This window comes from Mirounga angustirostris, unplaced genomic scaffold (assembly GCF_029215605.1).
Source record: "Mirounga angustirostris isolate CCGP_5_RB_7025 unplaced genomic scaffold, mMirAng1.0.hap1 SCAF_7, whole genome shotgun sequence".
NCBI classification, from domain to species: domain Eukaryota; kingdom Metazoa; phylum Chordata; class Mammalia; order Carnivora; family Phocidae; genus Mirounga; species Mirounga angustirostris.
Window position 1 is genome coordinate 127,679,318 of NW_026991715.1, and position 25,088 is coordinate 127,704,405.

The 25,088-nt window shown below is 44.6% G+C and overlaps 2 protein-coding genes across 2 annotated transcripts in view; one reads left to right on the forward strand and one right to left on the reverse strand.

Moving 5' to 3' along the window:
* Positions 1-15,191, forward strand: part of SLC45A2 (solute carrier family 45 member 2) — a 41,318-nt gene extending 26,127 nt beyond the window's left edge. The window contains exons 3-7 of the mRNA XM_045862664.3: positions 648-973; positions 5,954-6,097; positions 6,792-6,915; positions 11,866-12,080; positions 14,389-15,191. Coding sequence (XP_045718620.1) covers positions 648-973; positions 5,954-6,097; positions 6,792-6,915; positions 11,866-12,080; positions 14,389-14,607 — 1,028 coding nt within the window. The 3' untranslated portion in view covers positions 14,608-15,191. The remainder of the gene's footprint in view (positions 1-647; positions 974-5,953; positions 6,098-6,791; positions 6,916-11,865; positions 12,081-14,388) is intronic.
* Positions 15,192-19,425: 4,234 nt separating this feature from the next.
* RXFP3 (relaxin family peptide receptor 3) lies at positions 19,426-21,139 on the reverse strand. The gene has a single exon (XM_045888053.2). The coding sequence runs from the start codon at positions 20,863-20,865 to the stop codon at positions 19,489-19,491; it is 1,377 nt and encodes a 458-aa protein (XP_045744009.1). The 5' UTR covers positions 20,866-21,139; the 3' UTR covers positions 19,426-19,488.
* Positions 21,140-25,088: the final 3,949 nt, after the last annotated feature.

The following is a 25,088-nucleotide window of genomic DNA, read 5'->3' on the forward strand; positions in this document are numbered from 1 at the left end:
GTCAGAGGTTGGTTCTCTCTGGGGCTCTTTAAGGGCAAGAATTTTAGTCCTGAAGCAGTTTAGAGAGTGCAGTTTATTATTTTTTTAATTTATTTTTTAAAAGATTTTATTTTGTTTGTTTGACAGAGAGAGAGACAGAGGGAGGGAACACAAGCAGGGGGAGTGGGAGAGGGAGAAGCAGGCTTCCAGCAGAGCAGGGAGCCCGATGCGAGGCTGGTTCCCAGGACCCTGGGATCATGACCTGAGCCCAAGGCAGAGGCTTAACGACTGAGCCACCCAGGCGCCCCTAGAGAGTGCAGTTTAGAAAGGGCACAGGACTTCTGATGGTGGCAATATTTGTGTCTGGGACTAGTCCATTTTCCAATCATGACCCTACTCGTACATAGGTTGCTCTTCTATCATTACCCCCACATTATGAGTGAGGAAGGCCAAGGGCACAGCAAGTATATGTCAGAACTGAGCTTGTACCTGTGTTTCGTGGCTGTAGATGTCTTGGCCTCCTGCTGCGTTAACTCTCCATCATAACCAGGTGTCTCTGCTGTCCTCAGGGAGCTTTCCCACTGAAGGAGGGGGGGGGGTGCCTGGACACCATGAAAAGAGAAGATGGTTTGCTAACTATGCTAATACAGCTCTTTCTTGCTTTCTAGGTTTTGGAGGTGCATTGGGTTACCTTTTGGGTGCCATCGACTGGGCTCATCTGGAGATAGGAAGAATGCTGGGCACAGAATTCCAGGTCATGTTCTTCTTCTCCGCCTTGGTGCTCACTTTGTGTTTTATTATTCATCTCTGCAGTATTCCTGAAGCCCCACTTAGAGATGTTACAAAGGACACATCCCCACAGCAAGCCCCCCAGGACTTTCCATTGCCATCAGACAAAATGTACCAGTATGGGTCTATTGAGAAAGCTAAAAACGGTTCTGTAAACCCAGAGCTGACATTGAAGGGAGAAAAAAACAAAAATCCTGCTGAACAGGTAAGATGCAAATTCTTTTTTCTTTACTCAGGAAAAATATCCTTGCTCTTACCCTTATTTTTTTTATTATTCTTTGTTTTGTTGGCTTGTTTGATGTGAAGTCTAATTGAATCCTCCAATCCCCTTTCGCTCTTATCCCTTTGAATTAAAACTTTAAACATGTGTGCATTTTCCTCTGGTCTTCCTCTTATTCTTTTCAGAGCATCAGAGTAGAGAAGAGGAAGCCAGTTCCAAAATGTTAGACCATAAGAGAAGCCTGGAACCATTTTTAGGCCTCAAGAAATATCTTAACTCTTAGATTGGGATTATAAATTTGTTCCTCCAAATGACAGCATCCCTGGGTTGGTAACTGGGTTGGGCATGCTGAATTTGTATTTCATGAGTTGATTAAATATTTTTTTTAGGTCATTTTCAGTGAACTGGTCAGTGAATTAATTAGTTTAAAAATTAAAAAAAAAACTCTACTAAATTACAGAGAAATGGGACTAGGTTAAGGGGAAATTGTCAGAGAGAAGAGGCTAGAACTGTGCTGACCAATACATTGGCTACTTGTCACATAAGGCTATTTAAGTTTAAATTAATTAAAATGAAATAAATTAAAATGTCAGTTCCTTAGTTGCATTAGCCACATTTCAAATGCTTAATAGCTCCTTGGGCCTAGGCACTACAGTCCAGGGCAGTGCAGATATAAAACATTTCCATCACTGTAGAAAGTTCTTTTGGACAACACTGATGCACAGCTGCATCCTCCTTCAAGCTGAGTTTAATGGCAATACCTCATTAATATAAGTACAAAGGATTCCCTCACTGGCAAAGGGGTTGTGGAAGACCTGGGTTTAAATCTTGATTCCTCTAGCTGACTGACCTGTATTATTCATTCAACAATTACCAGGCACTTGATGTAAAGAGCCTGAAGATTAAGAGCATATGGGGCACCTGGGTGGCCCAGTCAGTTAAGCATCCAGCTCTTGGGTTTCGGGTCAGGTCATGATCTCAGGTTGGTGAGATCGAGCCCTGCTTTGGCGTCGGGGTCTGCTCTGAACGTGGAGCCTGCTTAAGATTCTCTCTCTCCCTCTCCCTCTGCCCCTCCCCACCCAATGCTTACAGGCACTCTGTCTCTCTCTAAAAAAAAAAAAAAAAAAAAATTAAGAGCATAGGTGTTCAAATCCTGCCTCTACCACCTCTGGAATGCATGACCTTGGGCATTTGTTTCTGTAAAATAAGAAAGTGATTCTATCTACCTACAAGGATTTTGTGCAAATTCCATGACATAAGCCATGCAAAGTTCCTACCACATAGTAAGGGGTGAGGTACAAGTGCCTATTATGAGCCTGACAGAAGGCTGAGCACCTCACACACCAACAGGGAACAGATTTAATCTGTGCTCTAACAGAACTTTCATACAAGCTCAGTGAATCTCTATGAGTTCAACTTCTCTTGATGGGTGGGCCTATCTATTTTCCAGGATTATTGGGTTGTTCAGCTAAGATAAAGCATGCAAAGGTGATTTTTAAGCTTTATATAAGTATATAAGTGTATTACAGTCATTATTCAGTCAACAAACTACTTCAGGTACCAAGTATGTACAAAGCATTACTAGGTATTTAGGGATCATGAAATTGACTAATCTCTGCTTCCTATGCTCAAGAATTTACAGCCCTAACAGGGGCCATAATAAGCCATTTATACCAATACTTATATTCCAAGGTAGAATATACACTTTCCAAAATGAGGGTGGTGGTGCAGTTTGAGAACTGGGATTATTTTTTTTTTAATGGCAAGAGGAGGCCTGAATTATTTCAGGATTCAAACTGGATCCCATAAAATTCATTGACAATTCCTCCATGCCATCATTGCTTACCTCAATATTTCAGTAGTCTCCTTTTGAGTGTACGCTTGTGAAGTTCTCTTTCCTACTCTCGCCTCTGTGCCTTTTTCATGTATAAATCCACCCCCCCCATCTCCAGTTGACAAAGGTGTACAATATGTGAAGTAGAGCAACTCCCAAGGGTTCAGAACTATTGAAAGGACTTCACCAAGGGAATCAAGCAGTCACAGAATAAGATGTCAGCTGAATTTTCATTCTGAGTGAAAATACCCAAAGGGCTTTGAATATTTACATTCCCAGCTTTTACAGAACTACTAGGCACAATTTGAAAGTTCATATTTATTTTTGGATGAGAGGAAAACAGATTAACAATGAAAGTAGGATGAAAATTATGTATAAGGCAGAAGCATAAATTAGTATTTGGAATGAGGATGAATACTTGCTGGCCACATTCACGTCTTAAAATTTTGCATTTTTGGAAAGAAAAGAAGAAAAGTAAAAATAAATCACTTAGTCTGAGGCATGAAACTCAGGCTGTTGCTGTTGTTGTTTAAAGATTTTATTTATTTTTTTTAAGTAATCTTTACACCCAACGTGGGGCTTAAAACTACAACCTTGAGAACAAGAGTTGTATGCTTTACCAACTGCGCCAGCCAGGAGCCCCTGTTGTTTTTTTGTTCTATACCCTTAGCTTCTTCCTATGGTCAAATAAAAAGTAACAAGGCATCACTGAGGTTTTTTTTTTTTTTTCAGTCAACATTTATTTTTACAGTTACCATGTTTTACATGCAGAGAAGTTATTTTTCCTAATTCCAAAGGAATGTCTATACTTTTTAAATACTGACTAGGTACAGTTGTTCCCGGTTATCTGAAGCTTAACTTTCCACATTTCGGTTACTTGTGGTCAACTGCCATCTGGAAGCAGATTATCCTTCTGATTTATCATCAGAAGGTCAATAGTAGCCTAATGCTATGTCATCCACCTCACTTCATCTCATCCCATAGGCATTTTATCATCCCATGTCATCACAAGAATAAGAAGAAGAGTAGGTACAACATAATGATATATTTTGGGAGAGAGACCACATTCACACAACTTTTATTATAGTATATTGTTATAATTGTTCATTTTATAATTGTTGTTAATCTTATAATGTGTCTAATTTATAAATTAAACCTTATCATTGGTATGTGTGCATAAGAAAAAACATAGTCTATATAGGTTTTGGTACTATGTGCGGTTTCAGGCATCCACTGGGGGTCTTGGAATGTATCCCCCATGCATAAGGGTGGGGATGACTGTGTAAGATCAGTTTAGTCATGGCCAGTAGGTTAACTACTACAAAACTAACAAATTAAAAAAGCAATTTATATAACAAATCTACAATAAGTAAATATATTTTTCCACAATAAATATTGAAGTAAAAAGCATTATTATATAAAGTTAAGAGTTATAAAACAATATGTTGTTATAGTTAAAATAGAAACTCCCAGGAGACCACCTTATAAATAAACTAGCCAGGACTCAATTTCATTATGTTGAGATTCAGAATAAATAAAGATCTGAGAAGAAAGGCCTATCACCCCACCATGACTGATGTTTATAGTCTCAGTGTCTTAATATTCCCAAGGTGTCTTTCTTCTCTTATATAACAAGATGCTGAAAGCTGTTTTATTCTTTGTATTTCAAAACAGTTGTGTCAATAGTTCAAAATTTCTCATCTTCTCAAGGTTTCTGATACAAAAAAAATAGTGTAGCCTTTGGTTTCAACATAATTTAAGCCTAAATTAAAGAATGTGGGGGGGAGGTGCCTGGGTGGCTCAGTCATTAAGCGTCTGCCTTCAGCTCAGGTCATGATCTCAAGGTCCTGGGATTGAGCCCCACATTGGGCTCCCTGCTCAGCGGGAAGCCCGCTTCTCCCTCTCCCACTCTGCCTGCTTGTGTTCCCTCCCTCTGTGTCTCTCTCTGTCAAATAAATAAATAAAATCTTTAAAAAAAAATAAAGAATGTGGGTATGTGTGTGTATGTGTGTGTGTGTGTCTTCTATATTGTTTTCACCTCTGACTCCACATAGGGCTCATTTATGTGTGCTGGCTCATGGCAGGATCCAGAGAAATAAACTGGGAAGAGGTACGTGACCAAGAGCAGGGAGCTGATTGGCTCTCTCTATCAATTTTCTGTGCTACCTAGCAAATTACCTAACAAATTACCTTGAGCAGCTTAAAACCATATTTATTATCTCACAGTCTTATAGGTCAGAATCTGGGTGGGCTCAACTGGGTTCTCTGCTTAGGGTCTCACAAGGCTGAAATCAAGTTGTTGATGGAGGTGCATTCTCATCCGGAGGCTCAACTGGGGAAGAATCGGCTTCTGAGCTCATTCAGGTAGAATCCAGTTCCTTGTGATTATAGGACTGAGGTGCTTATTTTCTTGCTGACTGATGGCCAGGAGTCACTCATCTCCTAGAGTCCACTCTAAGGTCCCTTCCATGTGACCCCTTCCACCTTCAAAACCAGTAACCTTTGTGCTTTGAAACTCTCTGACTTCCTCTTCTGCTCCCAGCTGGAGAAAATTCTCTGCTTTTTAAAGGGCTCATGTGATTTGGTTAGAATCACCAGATAATCTCCCTTTTGATTAACTAAAAGTCAAGAAATTAGTAACCCTAATTATATCTGCAAAATCCCTCTGCCATGTAACATAACATAATTATGGGGTAACAGCAGGGGACAGAGATCATGGGGCCATCTTAGAATTCAGCCTACCACACTTTTGGATTCAAGAAATCTAAGAATTATAATCATCTAAGGGCTAGCTTAGATCTATGAGCTCTGTCCTTGTGTAGTGGTTCTGTCACTCAAAGACAGGATGCTACATATCTCTTACATCTTGGCCCAAAGCAAGCCCCATTTCCAGTCCCTTTACCTTTAGCTCTCCAAAGCCTTATTTGGGCCTGAAACTGCTAAATATCCACACATACTTAACAGAACACCTCCTATAAGACCTCTCCGTGGAAACCTTGGTGCCATGCCGAGAAAGTGTGACTCTGTGGGGTAATCGACTGACAGATATGTAACATGGCTGTGTGCTCTGGCTCACACAGCTGGCTGCATGTCTGCACTGAAGGTCACACCTGTTTCATGTTTTATTCCAGACTAGGAAGGCAATGACCATGAAGTCACTGCTGAGCGCGCTGGTGAATATGCCTCCCCACTACCGCTGCCTTTGCATCAGCCACTTCATTGGATGGACCGCCTTCCTGTCTAACATGCTCTTCTTTACAGATTTCATGGGCCAGGTAATAAACATGTCTGTGCACATACTCATTGACTTGCACATCAATCCATCATTCAGCACCTGTCGAGTTTCTTCTAGGCTCTCCCCTAGGATGGGCACAGTAAGAGTGTAAGAAAGAGTACATTCAAGAAGCTGTCTTACAGACAGGAACTGGAGCCAAGTTATTACACCCTAGACATCTCTATGGGACCAGTTCTTGATCAAATACAACAGATAGGGAAGAATCAGTGTGAGCTGCAGTAGTCATGGCAGGCTTAATGAAGGAGGTATAGTACGATCCAGGCCTTGAAAGGTGAATGGAAGTTGGACAGAGAGAGAAGAGGGAGAAAACATTCCAAGCAGGAATAAGAATGGTATGTGTGGAGATGAGTCAGAAGCCTGTTGGCTGTATCGGAAGAAGGGTGGCAGGGTTGCCTAAGTTAGGCGGGGGCCAGATGTTAGGTGGAAAGAAAGGTGTTAATGATCCAGGGAAATATTGTTTAGACTTGATGGCATTAGGACTTCTGGAAGGTCCTTGAGTAGAAGCATAAAAGGATGAAAGGGGTGATGTGGTCATGGGAGAATGAGCTCTGTGTCTTAGGAAGGGCCCCCGGGCAGTAACATGTCACTCCCCAAGGATGGAGAAGCAGAGCGCATGAAAGGGAGTCCCTACCACACTGCATTTGTATCTCAATGGTCCCAAATCTCTCTTTCAGATTGTGTACCAAGGGGATCCCTACAGTGCACACAACTCCACAGAGTTTCTCATCTATGAAAGAGGGGTCGAGGTTGGATGTTGGGGCTTGTGCATCAATTCCGTGTTTTCCTCACTTTATTCTTGTAAGTCTCTTCCTCCTGAAGGTATCTTCTAGAGGGCTCTGGTCTAGCAGAATCTTGGGTTTTATATTTCTATATTTATTTTTTTGCTTTTTAAAATACCAGATCCTTGGGTTGCCTGGGTGGCATAGTCGGTTAAGCATCTGACTCTTGGTTTCGGCTCAGGTCATGATCTCAGGGTCATGAGATCAAGCCTCATGTCAGGCTCCTCCCTCAGTGTGGAGTCTGCTTTGGATTTTCTCTCCCTTTCCCTCTGCCCCTCCTACTCATGCTTGCTCTTTCTCTTTCAAATAAATAAATCTATAAAATAAAATAAAATAAAATAAAATAAAATAAAATAAAATAAAATAAAATAAAATAAAATAAAATACCAGATTCTTGATAAATATATGGAGATCAGAAAGGACCCTTAGAAAGGACCACAAGAAGTATCCTTTGCCATATTGAATTCTATGTTATTTTCCTCATTGATTACTTTTTCCTTGGAGTCCATGGGTTCTTGATCAAAGCTCCCTGGAAAATAAAAGGAAATCTTGTAAATAAGATGGTGGAATATTAGATGCACAAGGGCTAGAGTCTCTGCTCTGAGTATTGATTAGCATCAAGTCTATGTTCTACTGGAATAAGATCATTGGTGGAGTTTCACAGATACGCTTATTAGATCTGTATATGACAGAACATAGGAGGGATGGTTAATATGCTAGGTGACAGAATTAACATGCAAAATGACCTTAGCTCAGGTGGGGAGGGAAGTATGTCACAGGAGCACTATTCCAGGATTGAGGATGACAACTTTCTTTCTCAGGTACTAGCTTTCCATGGGGACCAGAGTTGATTAACCCCCACTTAGCTAAGTTTTAGTTGTAAAGACATTGCAAACAAAGAGATTTCTGTGATTGGTTTAATTTATTTATTGTGTTTTTTAAAGATTTTATTTATTTTATTTATTTGAGAAAAAGAGAGAGAGCATGGGGGGAGGAGCAGAGGGAGAGGGATAAGCAGACTTCAAGCTGAGCTCAGAGCCCGATGCAGGGCTCGATCCCAGGACCCCAAGATTATGACCTGAGCTGAAATCAAGAGTCAGTCACTCAACAGACTGAGCCACCCAGGCATCCTTGTGACCGGTTTTAAACAATCCCAAACTAATATACTATAACCCTAGTCTCATTTGGTGCCTGCCAATGTATATGGAAATCTCTAAGACCTGTATACACTGAATTAAGTGAAATAGTCTAGCCTATAAAATGTATGCAGGTTCCCCCATTTGGGATGGAAATTGGGCTTCTAATAATAATGGGAGCTCCTCCTGGATTATGGGGAGATAGTTGGCCCCCAACTCAGAGCTCTAAGCTTTGGGTAGGCCCAAGGGACAGCAGGGTTATGGCCCAGGTGGGAGAGTGGGAAGTGACGGAGGACAATCCCTGTTACCATTCTCAGGGGCACACGTTCTGCCATTGAAGTGTGCTTCTTGGGTGGGGGGAAGAGAATGAATGCATATAATGACCCCTTGTCTGACCTCCACCTAGCCATAGCACAGCAGGAAACCTGCTTCAAGATCAACAAATCTCTTCAAAATATAGCACAGTTGGGAAAAGGTCACCTAATACAAACATGTAAGGAATTCAGGAGCCCAGTAATCATGAAACCATAAACTTTATTAATTTAAAATTTATGATAACCAGATAATAGTGGCTTAAAACTTCTATTTCTCCCTTTTTCCCCCTAGAGTGCATGAACTAAGAAAATCGCAGGAGGAAGATTTCAAGTACTTAAAATAGAATCCGAGATTGGTAGACTAAAAGGGTCTAATTATTCATCTCAATCCCTTTGTGCTTTCAAGACCTGGGGGTACTATTTACTACCACCCTCATTCTTGTAAGAGGAGCCCATTTTCCCACAAGTAATATGCATTTTAGTTTTGTGTCAATTAAAAAATAATTTTTTCTCAAAGAATCCCTACTAGGGACATCCCATTAGTCTAGTCTTAGTTCTTGTATGAATTTCATTGCACTTGAAGATTAAAATGCATGTTATTTTTAGGTCCTTTTGAGTTAAAAGCCCTGTGTACAATAAACTATTATTTGAATAGTTTCCCAAAGTTATATTAATATATAAATTTATGGGATCCCCTTTTTTTTAAAGTAAGTTTCTTTTTTTTTAATTCTTTTTTTAAGATTTTATTTATTTATTTGACAGAGAGAGACATAGCAAGAGCAGGAACACAAGCAGGGGGCAGTGGGAGAGGGAGAAGCAGGCTTCCCACTGAGCAGGGAGCCCAATGCAGGCTCGATCCCAGGACCCTGAGATCATGACCTGAGCCGAGGGCAGACGCCCAATGACTGAGCCACCCAGGTGCCCCTATGGGATCCCTTTCATTTGAATTAGAGCTAAAATTTTATTTATAAAATACCAACCAGCCCTTAAGGATCTTCAGGAGCTCTCTGTGACCATAAGATAAAGTCAAAGTCCTCAGCCTGGCATTCCATGATTTTCAGTTTGGTCCCGTTCACACTTTGACCTCTCTCACTCCTGTTCAGATTCACTACCCCTGATGACTCACTACACAGACTTTCTCAGCTCTGTGTATTTCCTACTGCCTTTAGTTTCTCCTTCTCCAGATGCTCTCTCTAATTCCACATCTAGACAACTGCTAATCCTGCTTTTAGACTCAGCTCCAATGGACCTTGTCTGTTAAATCTTCCAAGTTCTTTCCCTCTGCACTCTAACCCACCCTGAGCAGAATCAGTCTTTTCCTTCAGTTCCAGAGTGCACCATTTATCTTGGACTCATCACATAACATCAGATGCAGATCTGGAATTTCTATCCAGATGGAGTTTGGCAGGGCAAACTGGCTGCTGGGGTGGAGGGTGAGGTATGGTATTTTCAAGTTCCTTTTGCATAGCAAGCATACTTAGATCCATGAAAATAGCAATATCGAATACTGAAATGTAGCCAATTTATCATATCTGACATTACTAGTCATAGCTGGTGCTTAAATCCGTCATTTATCTCCAATCCTAATGAGAGGCACAGTGTGAGGACATAACTATGACTGGGTATTAGACCCAGTGGAGGGCGAGTCAGGTTTACCCTTACACTGACTGATTTCTCTTCATGGATAAAGGATTCTTTGCTTGGCTTTCAGTCTTTGTTCTGAAGTTACTTATGTTTCCAAATAGCTCTTTATGCTTCTTTGCCTTCTTCTTGGCTGGCCTACATATTGGATGAGAGCATTTCCCCAGTGAATACTGATGGTGTCTTTTAGGTACTGAGACACCTAGATTACATTTTTTTGTATAAATATAATCATTAAGCAAACAGAAACTGACTTAGCTCTATACTGCTTTTTCTCTCAACCTTGACAACAGCCCCCTAGGGATGGTATGAACTTAATAGAGGAAGCAACGTTGCCCACTTGTCATTTTCAGAGCTTTGACTTCCATGGGATGATCTGAGACAGTATTTAGTTTCATAATTGGTTCAAATGTAATACAGATTAGGTTTCTTGTCTCTGTGATGTGAATCTAACAGTTATTTGGATAGATAGGGAGAATTTCATTCTTGAATAGACACATTTCGGTCTTTATCATTTATCCCCTGGGTTCGTGTTCCAGTAGAATGGCCAGGGGAAAGATAGGGAGCCTATGGATGAGAAATAGCTATTTAAAAAAGAAAGACTGAAGTTTTTGTTGTTGTTGTTGTTGTTTAAAGATTTTATTTATTTATTTGACAGAGACACAGAGAGGGAACACAAGCAGGGGGTGGAAGAGGGGGAAACAGGCTTCCCACTGAGCAGGGAGCCTGATGCGGGGCTTCATCCCATGACCCTGAGATCATGACTTGAGCCGAAGGCAAACGCTAAATGACTGAGCCACCTAGGTGCTCCGAAAGACTGAAGTTTTTTAGGGAATTCTCCTACCATGGTGGAACATAGTAAACATTGTAAAACATTGTAAAGCAGAACATAAACATAGTAAAACATTGTAAAGCAGAATTTTCAATTTTTAAGAATGAACTCTACTAGAGTACTTTTATGAGCAAGCCAAATTTACCTGCTGGGTGGGGAACCAAGTTAAGAGATAACCATCTTCAGCCTCAGTCAAGCCTGTATTTGTTGAAATGACAATAGCCACCATTAACGGGATGTCTTCTGTGTGCTTGGCACTGGGCTGAGTGATGTCACAAGCATTGGATTTCATTTGATCCTGACAACAACCACAAAGAAGGGTTTTATTAGTTCCATTTGTTTGTGTAGGTTTTTTTAGATGAGGAACCTGAGGTTTTGAGAAGTGATGGGAATGGACTGACAGGGAGGGAGCCCGCAATGGGGAGGTGCTGGGTATAGTGAGGGCCCCTCACCAGCCTGGGAAGTGTTGGCAAGTCAGGGAACCTGTCTTTAGACAAAGAACATTCTTTGGCTTCCTTCTCAGGTATGCAGATGACATTCAAATGGAGGTGGAGGGACCAGATGACTTGGATCATTCTTAAAATCTGGTTGTTTCAGTTGCCTCCAACCTGACTTTGGGCCATGGGGCCAAAATAGGCCTGGATTGTTGTTTGTGTCCTGTTAGGCCAGACTCTGTGAATTAGAAGGACCCACTTTTCTTCCACGTCTTGCACCCCCACAGTCCCATAGCCAAGGTGCGCTTTTCCAGCACCTCTTTGCATCCTATTGCTATTCAGCTGCCTGCCAGAACGGCGCCTGGTCCTTACTTGTGGGAAAAAAAACCAACCTAGCAAGACAATTTCCAGCTGTCTGCATGCACAGGATTTAAAACCGATTCCAAAAGCCAGCTATTTTGAAGCAAAGATAAGGAGGTTCTTTTGTTCCTGATTCGGTATCAAAGGAAAGCTCCTAAAAAACAGTGAATCTTCAAAAGAAAAGATTGTCTGAAATTACCAAATGCTGTGAGGCACTTCCAGCTGTAATTTCTTTCTTTCTTCTCCCCACAGACTTTCAGAAACCTTTGGTATCCTACATCGGATTAAAGGGTCTTTACTTCATGGGGTATTTGCTATTTGGCCTGGGGACAGGATTTATTGGGCTTTTCCCGAACGTCTACTCCACCCTGGCTCTGTGTACCTTGTTTGGTGTGATGTCCAGCACTCTGTACACTGTGCCCTTTAACCTCATTGCCAAGTACCACCGCAAGGAGCAGGAGGAGAAGGTGCGTCATTGAACTTCACCGGAAGGCTGGGGGGATGTGGTAGGAAAGTAAAGGGCAGAGCTGGAGAATCAGGGTCTTGGAACAGCAACTCTAAAATGCCCAGCCAAATGTAGTGATGGTCTGGCCAAAGCATGACCACCTTCGCAGCCCACAACCCCCTCCTTACTCGGAAGCCCTGGGCACCTGGAGAGCTGTAGAGCAGGTCCAGTTACCCTCCGGTATCTGATTAGGGAAAGAAGGCTCAGTAATGCTGAGAAACAAGCCCACCCTGGTTATCACACACAGACAAAGAAAGGGGAACCTGGGGACTCTGACCCCTGCCCCAATGTCCCGAGCACCTGCAGCATTTCCCCTGCACTGGCACCCACCCCCGTGGCTGCAAGGTGGCATTTCTGGGAATCGTTGGGTAAAGGTAGGAGATTTCCCTTGGAGACCAGGTTTTAGCAAGTCAGACCCTGCGTGCAAGGAGGAAAGCTGAGGTTGCAGGTGGTCAGCCCACCAGCTGCCTCCAGGGAGGCCTGCCCCAGCTCTGCCTTGAGGCTCAGGCTGGAGGGCAAGGCACCATGCTGCCCCCCAGCAACAGTGGGTTGGTGTTTCTGCTCTAAGAAAACCACCTCTTCTTTTCAAAAGATGTCACTTTTTCTCCATGAAAATAGGCATCACCTTTCCTTAGCTGGAGTAGTGATACAAGAGCTAAAGAGGTAACTTCCAGCTCACTCTATCACAGTGTGACGCTGCAGAAACACGTTTATGTGGCTGCAATGCTCGCCGCTTTCCCTATGCCTTGACCTGGCAAAGGCCGCAGGGCGAAGTGGCACCAGGAGTTAGAACCTTCCAAACGAGAGTTTGTGGCTGTCCTCACCCCCCTGGCAATCAGTGTCACTAATGTTCCGATGCACGCAAGGGTCTTGCTGTTAGAGACAGTTATCACGCAGAACCGTCCCTCCTAGGGGCAGTTAGGTGGTACCAGGGCGCAACACACAAGCTTTGGACTCAGAGAAACCTGGATTCAAATCCTGCCACCCCTACTTGGCAGGTGTGTGACACAGGGGGTGTTATTCGTTTATTTATTAAATATCCCTTAAAATGATTTCCTTTTTCGATAAGGCAGTATGTTCACATGGTTCAACAATGCCAACCATATCCACGCGCACTCCCGAAGTGGCTCCCGCTGACACCTTTCCTATCGCCCTCCAGGGCTTACGCGTGAGCCCCTTGCTAGGTTCTTCTTTATCTTGCTTATCCTTCCAGTATTTTAAAATGAACACCAAGCAAGTATGAATCTGTTTTCCTATTTTTCCTCTCGTATTCAAAGTATTATGTGCTTTTTTCTGCACAATGCTTTTTTTTTTTTTTTTTTTACTTAATGATATAGGAATTATCATTCAGACTCTAGGGCCTGGGCTTCCTAATCAAGCAAATAGGAAAAATAAGCCCACCTTAAGGAGTGGTTGGAAAATGAAATTAAACAAGGTAGTGCAAGTGGGGTGCCTGGCATCATGCCTACCTGGCACCTGGGAAGGACTCAAAAAATGGTAGTTAGTATTATTGTTGTTCCATGGGGATGATAGTATGTGCAACCCGGGAGGAGGGGAGGATGCGGTGAAGCAGCGAAGCGACACAAGCCAAAGAATCTTGTGTAAGGCCCAGCACGTAAAAGACACCCGATGAATGGCAACATTATCAACCAATTCAGACCAACTGCATTCTGAAAGGTTGAAATGTTTTTGTTTTTTTTTTTTATGTTGCCTCTCCTATGTAGATCTGTGCTTCAATACCCTTCTTATACATATTTGAACTTCTAACACGACGGAAGGAAAGGAATGGCATATTTATTGAGTTTCCATTACATTGTATTTATTGACTTCTTTTTTTTTTTTTAAAGATTTTATTTATTTATTTGACAGAGAGAGAGATAGCGAGAGCAGGAACACAAGCAGGGCGAGTGGGAGAGGGAGAAGCAGGCTTCCCCCCAAGCAGGGAGCCCGATGCAGGGCTCGATCCCAGGACCCCAGGATCATGACCGGAGCCAAAGGCAGACGCTTAACAACTGATCCACCCAGGTGCCCCTACTTACTGACTTCTTAGGAAGAGATAATTTTGCATATCTTAACCATTTAACCTTCCTAGGCATTAACAGGGGAGTTTAAGACTTGGTCTTGAACAGGTTGTGTAGATGCAACCAAGACCATGGGACCCACAAGCTGAAAGGTTTCCTATCTGGCTCTTCACAGAAAAAGTGTGCGCCAGCTTCTGCCCTAAAGCACAGTTCCTGTAGATGAAGCGTGTTCCTGTGTTTCCCTTGCAGAGACAGCAGGCCCCGGGAGGGAGCGAGGACGGTGGGAGAGGGCAGGGCCTGGCCTGCGCTGTCCTCACCTGCATGGTGCAGCTGGCGCAGATCCTGGTTGGAGGTGGCCTGGGCTTTCTGGTCAACAAGGCTGGGAGCGGCATCGTGGTGATCACGGCCTCTGCGTTGGCGCTGATCGGCTCCTGTTTTGTGGCTCTCTTTGTTAGATACGTGGATTAGATCAATAAACGTCATCCCTTCCCTCAGACACAGGGAAGTCCATGGCAGGAAATCAGTCTCTTTTTTTGGCTCTGCAGTTTTAGGGTCTGCCCATTGGATGCCCTGTGATAAGACCTCAGCCTCAGCTGTCTGCCCACACCTCACTTTCTGCCAGCTCTCTGCACAACAGTTTCCAGCTTTCGGGCATCATTTATCTTAGAAAAGATTGGGCTCTGCCTCCATTCACTGGGGCAAAGGTTGAGTGTTGGAGAGAGCTCCTCCATCTCAGGCTATTTCTGGCCTTGACAAAACTCGAGAAGCAGACTAGTTCTACACACGACAAATTGGGTCTATTCTATCATGTGGTTTTTTTTTTTCCTAATCAGAGGTCCGTATTTTGTCAGAGGGTCATATTTTTCATTAAGTCACCAATACTCAAAATACTGCTGATGATTTATTTTATGATATTAATTTACTCATATTTAATTCATAATTTGCTCATATAGACAGATAGTCCCTGACTTACAATGGTTCAACTTAACTTTTTTTTTTTTTTTACTTTATGATAGTTGGGAAGCAATGCGCATTCAGTAGAAACCCATACTTCGAATTTTGAATTTTGATCTTTTCTGGGTGATATGCGGTATGTTCCTCTCTCATGATGCTAGGCAGTGACAGCTCAGCTCCCAGTCAGCCTCAAGATCACAAAGATGAACAACTGGTACATTGACCATTCTGTCCCCATACAGCTCTGCAGTTTTTTTTCCTTTTCAGTACAGTATTCAATAAATTACATGAGACAGTCAACACTCAAAACCACTCCATCTTCCCCAGTCTGCCTTCCTCCCTCTCCATCACATTATCTATCCCAGAGCTGCAAGGTCATGACTGAGTTAGAGGAACGATCAGGGACAATCGATACCTGCTTCCTTCCCGGTAAGTGTGGGATGATGATGAGCAAATGCTCAGAGGACCCCATGTGAGTCAGTACCCTACATTTATAAAAGAAACAGCACCTTTATAAAAGAAACAGCTACCTCGCTTGCTCTACCCACCTGTCCTTGACCTCTGTAAGGCTTAAAAATGGAATTATTTGCAGAGTTCAATGTTTATTTCCTGATCATTTCTCCAAAGACTGTTCTGGTGGTTGAAGATTTTGAAATCAATGAATGGGTGAGCTAGGAGAGTGACCTGCAGCTGAGGACCATCTTACCTGGACTCCAAGAAGTTAAAAGTCATCATCTTTGGCCAACCACAGGTCATGGTCTTTATTATGAGTGAAGCTCTTTTCAGCTGGAGTACTGGATGGGTTGCTGGCATGAAGAAAGGTGCTAGAGCATGCACCCCCCCCCCATACATATACACTCACACACACTCAAATATTCAAATAAACACTGGGCTCTTTCAACTCCACTCCACTGAGGTTTGAATGAGTGGATAGAAGCCAATTTTAAAAGCCTTTAACCACCTTTGGGAACTCAAGTACTTGTTCTCAGTATACCAATGGCATGTTCTCTCTGGGACAAAAATGTTCCATTCCCAGACAAATAAAACAAATACAGGGACACCTAAATTCTGAATAGAAATCCCAGAAAATTCTGTAGAAGAAAAGGAAGCCAAACTGCTTTGCTTCCTGCTTCCCCCACCATGCAGCAGACATTCAATCACAAACCTTTAATCATTGCTTTTCCTCAGCTTCAAATGTCCTTTCTATGTCCCCACTGCCTGTCTAAATGGGCATTCTTGCCCATCTAAATTGTACCCATATTTCTAGGTCCATCTCAAGTACTATTTTGGTGAGGAAGTCTCTGACTCCCCCCCTCCCACCCCCAGCAGAGCCAAGCTTTCTATCCCTTATATTCCCATAGCACTTTCTTTTAGTCCTTGCTATGACATTCAACTCACTGTTCCATGACTTAGTACCTTGTGGACATGGCTCTGTCTCCTTCTAGATGTAAAAGTCAGTAGTGTGTCCAGCTGGTATATGCCATTTCAGCACCCAGTACAGGGCTTGGCATGCAACTGGCACTCAAAAAAAAAAAAATGTGGCCATTGCCTAGTTCATTTTTTTGTCTTTGTGGTAGACGGAAGTCATAGCTTTTGCTCCCTCCAGCCATGTTCTTACAAGCCCTCAGGTTCAGATGGGGACCAGTTGATTCTTTTCACAGTGTTCTTTCATGAAGCCCCTTCCATTTTTCTAGTGTCCATCACAGCAGAAGCACACACTTCAACATACTTTCCTAAAAACCCCAAGCTACCAACACAGTATTTTACTGTCAGAATTGAAATGGCAAGTTCCTTTGATAAAGAGAATCTCTCAATAAGAGTCTAATATCAACACTATATATGGATACACTGCCAAGCTACTACTATTTGTTCTTTCTGGGTGTTCACTTGCATGTTTATTTTGTTTTGGGGACTTGGAGGGGCTTGCAGTTCAATTTTTGTAAAAGATTTTATTTATTTATTTGAGAGAGAAAACACGAGCAGGGAGAAAAAAAATGAACAGAATCATTCTGAGTTCAGGGCAAGGGCAAAGGGAGAGAGAGAAGTAGGCTCTCCACTGAGCAGAGAGCCCAATGTAGGACTCAATCCCAGGACCCTGAGATCATGACCTGAGCCGAAGGCAGACACTTAACTCAACTGAGCCATCCAGGCGCCCTGCAGTTCAATTTTTATTAGCCCAATTGCTATTCAATATCTATCAATAATTTTTCTTCCTAAAGGGCAAAGAAAGACTAATTTGCCTACTTTATATATTTATGTTTTAAAGCAAACCCTATACCCAAGATGGGGCTTGAACTTAGGAACCAGAGATCAAAAGTCACATACTCTACTGACTGAGCCAGCCACGGGTGGGTCCCTAATTTGACTGCTTTAAAACAAAAGCATTATTCTGTTTTCTAAAACAGTTAACTTCTCAAGACTGCTCAGGATTGAGGAAATCAGGAAGCTTTTGTTTTTGTGGCAAAGGTATGAATGCTTAGTAATTGCACTGTGTTTTGTCACAGAAAGCAGGATAAAGGACGCTAGGGCTGTAGATGGTCACACTTACCCTTAAATCTCAGACAATATACGGAAATTTCCAACAAAATTACAAAAAGATTTACAGTTTGAGAGGTTATTTAAACAGACATGTTTGTATAATGATTATTTTTTGTATTAAAATAACCACAGCAGTAGATGCCCACGTTGCTGGGTTTTTCTTGTTGTTGCTGTTTTACCCCAAGCTAGATCGCCAAAGAGAACAGAAGCACCTCTGTCAAAACTAGCGGTTGGGTGGATACACTGATATTTGATCCCCATTCTCTAAGCATCCTCAAGAAAGGATTAAACTGCTGTGACCAGAACAGAATTGTCCTAAGAAACGTGTCACTCTTCAGAGATGGTTCCCTAGATTGCCTGGGGGTTACAGAAGAATTCATAATACTCATTCACTGTGCAGAGCACTGCTTAGAATAAATGGAACTTGGTTAAGGTGTGTCCTATGGGAAGTCTTACTCCCCACCTTGTCCTCTCCATATCATGAGAAAGAGAGAACCCCACACCAGAAATTCTGAGGATCCCCTTAGAACAGACTCTCTGTACTCTCTTCACTTTAGGACAGATTTTACTTGAGTCTTCCGTTCCCTTTCCCACCCCACCCCTCCTGTTGAAATTTGGTTTCCAGGAACACCCCCCCTTTCCCCCCGCCCCTGCACATTTCTACAGCATCTCTTAGTTTTCTATCTAAGCCTACAAAAACTCTGGCGGAGCCATCCCTCTACTGATTGGTCCTAAGCCGCTATCAAAGGGACATCCGGATTCGCGAAGAGTGAGGGCTGGGGGTGGGGGGGCGCTGCAGAGACGCCTCCACTCCCAGGCCTGTCTACTCAGAACTTGTCAAGTTGCTCCAGGGCACAGCTCACCTGCAGCGCGCAGTGTTTCCAGGCGCCCCCTCCGCTCTCCGGGGAACCCGGACGTCCCGGCTGCCAGCGAGCGCCTGGCGCACTCACTTCCTACTCGGTCACCAAGGAGCACGTCAGCTCCCCTTTTCCTTTAGAGGCGGTGGCCCGAAGAGGTCTCTCTTCAGTCCCTCTCATCACACTGCATCCGCTTCCTCCCGCAGTGAGGCCACTCCCCAGCGAATGGCTAGCGCGTGTTGGAGACAAGTATTTTGCCTCGGTGACATCTAAGCGCAGAGTCGCGGTCCGGCTTCCGCAGAGCCACTCGCTCTGTCCGGGATGATAAACGATACAATGCCCCCCTGGGAGGTGCCCCTCTCGCGGTGCCTTTCTTTGGAGGGCGGATCGGGGTGGTCACTACTTCCTTCCGACTCCGAAGAAGTTTCTTATTCGCGAACTAGGTCTCCTGCGCAGCCACGCAGCAAGTCAGAGGGCGCTGTGGTGGTCTCGCGTGCCAAGGCGCAAAGGATTTTGTAGGCGGCTCCCGCGGTTGGATGCGCTTTGAGGACCCCTTCAAGAGCTCCATAAAAGTGGCTGGAATAAATGCGCTCAATTGTCTGCGCACCTTTGGCTGAGCCCCACTTCCTCGTGCCCCAATTTCTCTACGTTCTTGATTCCTTTCCCGCTTCTGCGCGCCCCCCACCCCCGCCCTGGGTTAACAGCTTAAGGGAGGAAGAGGCGTAGGCGGGGAGAAGGGGACGCAGGCTGGTGGCTTAGTCCTGTGAGGGTGACCTCGGCCCGTTTGCCGGCGTCCTCTCTCCACCCGGTTTGGAAGCCTCCCCTCTCCGCAGACAGCCTCCCCTCCCCCGCCTTTTCACAGGCTGCTCCTTTACGCCTTTCCCTATCCTGGTCCCTCCTACCTCTGGATCCTGTGGGCCCCCAGCATCTCCTAATCCGCTCCCCTCTTTCCCCACTCGGGGAAGGCCACTTTGCAGCGACTGTGCCACCTGGGCCCGAGTCAGTAGGTGGAGCTGCTGGGCAGCAGGTCGTAGTGCCCCCCGCTGTAGACCACCACGCCGGGTGGGTAGTAGACCAGGTCAGGCTCCGCGGTCCGGTGGAGAGGTGCCAGGGCCTGCAGCCCCTGATCCTCGGGCTCTGGCTTGGTGGTGGCCGTGAAAGGGCGCATGCTGGTGAGGGAAGGCGACGCGCCGCGCCACAGTAGACTCTTGAGCGCTTTGCGGAATTGGCGGCGCACCAGGCAGTAGAGGATGGGGTTGAGACAGCTGTTGGAGTGAGCCAGGCACACGCTCACCGGGAACGCGTACACCTGGCACAGGAAATACTCTTGGCTGAAGGGCACCGCGTTGAACTTGATGAGGATGCTCCAGGTGGTGAGCGCCTGGTTGGGCAGCCAACACAGGAAGAAGGATAGGACCACGATGGTCACTGACTTGGTGACCTTGGACCGTCTCCGGGCGCTGGCTGCGGCCAGGCCGCCCCGGGCCGCTGAGGCTCCTCCTTCGGTCCCAGCCACGCGGCGGTCGGAGATGAAGCGCACCAGCAGAAGATAGCACAGGCTGACGATACACAACGGAAGCACGAAGCCTAGCAGTACCTTCTGCAAGTGGTAGAGGCCCAGCCAGAACTGTCTGTCTCCGCCCAGCAACTTGTCGGGGAAGCGCACCAGGCACAGCTCCTCGCCCATCACCTTGAAGGTCGTGGAGAAGATGGAGTTGGGCAACGAGGCCAGCGCGGCGGAGGCCCAGATCAATACGCACAGTGCTTTGGCTGAGAAGCAGCGGCTGTCCCCCAGGCTTTGGCCGCAGCAGTCGCCCCGGCCATGCCCGCGGGTCCGGTGGCTCTTAAGAGCCGAGGCCACCGAGCGGTAGCGCGCCACGCTCATGGAGGTGAGGAAGAAGACGCTGGCGTACATGTTCATGGACGTCACTATGGATACGATCTTACACATGGCCTTGCCGAAGGGCCATTTGAAGTCGAGAGCGTTTTCCACCGCCCAGAAGGGCAGGGTGAGTACGAATTGAAAGTCTGTCAGCGCCAGGTTGGTGACGAAGAGGTTGATGGAGGACTTGCGCCATCCGTGCTTACTCCTCATCAGGTAGAGCACCAGCAGGTTGCCGGTCAGCCCCAGCGCGCAAACCACCCAGTACACCACGCTGATGAGGATCCGCACCCGCGCCTCGGTGTCCGCACTTTGTGCCCCGCGGGTGCCTGGGGGATGCCCCGGCGCCGCGCCGTCCGGCAGCTCCAGCCCCAGCTCCCACCACAAGTCCTGGAGCTGCAGCGACGCGTTGCCGCTGGTGTTGGCCGCCTGTAGAAGGTACGGGATCAGACTGAAGAGTTCTGCGAGCTCGTCTCCGCCAGCCTCCTTATTCATGGTGACTGTGGTGGCGGCAGCGACCACCTGCAAGCGCAGGGGCTTCTAGGTCCTGTTCCGGGGTGTGTGTGTGGGAGAGTGGAGTCAAGACCGAAGCCAGTCCAACTCGCGGGGGGTTCTGTCCCGGCGAGGGCGCAGGGCATGCGTGGGAGCTTTCAAAGCCGCAGCTGCAGATAGTTCCCGGAAAGTAGGTGCCAAACGCTTTCCCCGCGCGGGGTGCCCAGCCTCGGACGCCGGAGTTGCGCTTGGCGTCTGTTCTGGAGGGGAGTTCTAGCGCAGCTTCTGAGGCGAACGGTGCGCGCGCGCCCAAGGGTTCTCTGGCCAAGGTCGGAGTCTCCCGGTCCTTGCCGTACGATTCAGACGTCCCCCCACTGCCTTTGTTGGGCACTAGCCTATACCCACCCTGCCGCTCAGGAGCGCTACGGGGGGCTCGCTCCTTCTCTTTCAAATACCTTTGTCGGTTCCCTCCGCTGCTGCTTGGACGAGGTTTCTGTCCTTTGAGAGAAAAAGATAGGAGAATTCCGTCTACCTCGCTCTGACCCTCTGGAGGTCTTTCGACGTCTACCCAGCTGCCTCGCGCCTTCACCTCTCCGCTGTTGTCAGCTCCCAGGAGTCGCCAGCTGCGGCCACCCGAGTTATAGTTGTACCCGCAAAGCCTAGGCTGCGGGCTCCCAGGGAGCATGCGTAACCCCCGCGCGGGGGAGAGGGGGCGCTTTCCGAGGTGCTGAACTTCCTCCTCCGGGAGGAGGAAGCTGTGGGTAGGGGGCAGAGCCCACTAGCTGATTCCCCTTTTCCACTTCAAAGTTTCAGGACATGGTTGTAACCCTTTATTATCCTCTGTTGCTGGAGAAAGAGTCGGCTTTGATTTGCGATCCCTTTTTCTTTCTTATTCCCAAACATAACTACAGGTATTAGAAATTTTTTTCTTTCTTCCTTACTCCCACTTTATCTTTGAAATGATCCCATGTGATGAAAGATGGTTCTAAAAATTCACGATCTCTTGCCCATTTTTGTTTTTAAAAGCAATGAGCAACCTCTTCATGCCCAGACCCTAAGTCAGATGATGGGCTTTAACCGGATAGACAAACACAAGCTACGCTTCTCCTTCTTTAATTATCTAACCACTTTACTTGGTGCCTGTGACTGTCAGGATTTTCAAAGCGTCCTCATATAGCAAAACTCTGGGTTCAAGTGTTGCCCTCTGCCTTTGGTATATTCTGAGAACTGAACCTAAGCCGAGAATATATCATTGGTGAGCTGACTTCACAGACACTAGATATCACCTGTCCAGCCCTCAGCCCAAAGCTCTTCCACAAATTGTTTACCCACATGCACTCTCTTTACCTTGATTTAGTTGGAATAGAGGATTCCATAAGGCTGTTTTTGGACCAGCAGCCGCTTCCTTTCACTACTATTATAATCAGAACTCTTTAACAGGTGTTTTTTAGACCAAAGGAAGTAAATGCTAAGGAATCTTCTAAGCTATTTTGGACAAGGGGAACCAGTGTAAACCATTTGAATTACTTCTCAAGTTGTAGTTTATTTAAATGCCAGTTCAACTGCTCTAGTGTAAATTGCACTTTTTACGGTGGACTTGAGAAATTTGAAATGTTTTCCTCACTGTCCCCAACGAAACTGAAACAAAAGTATCTTAAGCATGGCTGTTCTCTCTCCTGCGAAGCCCACAACTTTACTTACAGAAATCGAGAGGATATGACTTTCAAGAAGAGGAGATGGTAAAATACTTAGTTAAAAAAAGAAATGTGGTACCCAAAACATATGAAGGGAAACCGAAACAATCTGGATTCCAAAGCCGCAACCCAGTTCCAAGCACAGAACACTCTTCACTAGAGACTCTGGACTTCTCCACTTGCCTGCTAGAGGGCGTCAGGGCTTTAGTAAAGAACAAACCAAAACCAAACCACCTTTGAACTGTTCTAATCTGGAGAAGCTCAACCCTGCTCTGATTATTGCTCCCAAACCACAGGTTGCCTCTGTGGACACCTCTTATCTCTGTTTTAGTAGTCTCACCTTCAAGCTCACTTTTCACTTCGTGTTTTACAGTTCTTTCTCCATCAAATTTTTCTCTCTCCTTTCTTTAAAAAAAAAGTAAAAAAAAAAAATTTCAAGGTGCTGTTGAAAAACAAAGAAGACTAGGGCATACCCTGACAGCACTTTGCCTTGGTTTTCACATTTGTATATGGAAGGAATTATAGTTTTCAAATATTCTGAGGATAGGTACTAAGCAGATGACATCAGAGTCAGGTGGGCAGCTTGCTAAAAATATAAATTGCAATTCTCCCCCCAGTCCCACACTGGCCCAGAGATTCTGATTCTCAGTGGATTTGGAAAAGGGCCAAAGACTCTACATTTTAAAAGCATTCTTCCAGATGATATTAATTTTTTCCCAAGTTTGGGAACATCTGGACTTTTATTTCTTTTCTAACATTCCATGTAAAAAATATTAAGTCTCCCAAAGTAATTAATGTCCAGTGATGGTTTATCACACACTAGGATTGGAAGCAAAGGAAAAGAAGGAGGTCTTGGCAAGTTTCCCTAAAATCGCATTTGGGCCCAACAATGACATTTTCTTCACTGTGGGACTGGGATGGCCATGTGCTCTTGAGGTACGCCAGGCCTTGAATACTAGCCCACACAACTCAGATTGAGCCCTCAGGAGAGGCTGTTCCCAAGGGCTACTCTCCGAGAATGCTGCCAGATGCTTCTGAGCCTAGAATGTTCTTCATTTCCAAATCTGCTCTCTGCAAATGAACCAGAGATCATGTTCAGGAATTTATAGTATCACTTAACTAAGCCTTTGTTATGGAAGCAAAAATCCCCTTTCAAATATGAAATGAATTTTTCCAATATGAACTAAAGATATTTTGGACCATTTATCTTAAAAGCATGGGCCATGCTTTTCTCAAACATCATCTAAAAAATTCAAGGAGAGAAACATATCAGTTGTGGTCAAATATCACTTAGGTATAAAAGATCATATCCAAATAATGTAGTATATAACCAACAGGTAAGTAAAGGCCAGGGTGTGAGTTTGGGGGAGCCTGTTATCATATGGATTGTTTGTTCTGGGTAGACTGTAGCAAGACAGAACTTGAGCTGGATCTAAATGAGGAGACAGGACATTACAGGATTCAGGTTAGAGAGGAGATATACAATCTTGATTCTGGGATTCTACAAAGCCAGGTGGGTTTTCAGAAAAAAGAATCTATTCTTTTAAGATTCTTTTGGAATATGTGCAGATACCCTTCGCTGTGCATTACTTCTTTTCAGTCTGCAGATATCACAGATTTTTATTTTACCATAATTATGAATTGAGTTCCTAATAGGCACAAAGCAATGTGCTAGGTGTTTGGATATATAGCAACAAAAACAACAATGGCACAATATGAATGATAATAATAGAAACAATGATAACCACTTATATTTCACATTTATTTGGACACTATTATTTTCCTAGAGTTGCTGTAACAAATTACAACAAAACAGGTGGTTTGAAACAACAGAAATTTATTATCTCAAAATCCTAGAGATTAGAAGTCAGAAATCAAGGTGTTGGCAGAGTGGGTTCCTTGGAGACTCTGAGGGAAAAAACATCCCATGCCTCTCTCCCAACTTCTGGTGGGTCTATGTTGATTTCTTGGTTTGTAAGTGCATCACTGTCATCTCTGTCTTTGTCTTCAGATGGCATTCTTCTTTCTGTGTATATCTTTGTATCTCTGTTTTCTCTCTATAAGGACACTAGTCATTGAATTAGGGTCCACTTTAATCCGTAGGACCTCATCCTAACTAATTACATCTGCAAAGAATGTACATTTACATTTCCAAACAAGGTCACACTCACAGGTACCAGGGACTAAGACTTGAACATATCTTTTTAGGAGATAAAATTTTACCAACTACAGGCAACAACCATGTGCACTGTGCAAAGGATTTTATCTGAATTTTCTCACCTAATACTGAAAACCAGTGAGGTTGATACTACTATCATCCCAGATCTGATTTTCAGCCTTTAATGCCCAGAACTCCAAAGCTGCATATCCAACTGCTACTTGGCACTTCTACATGGTTGCTAATTCCCTTCAGATTACTCAATCTTAGTCTAAGGCATTACTGTTCATATAACTGTTTGAACCAAAACCCCAAGAGTAGTTCTTTATCTCTCATTTTTCCTTACACCAATTTAATTCAATCTAGAAGGTCTT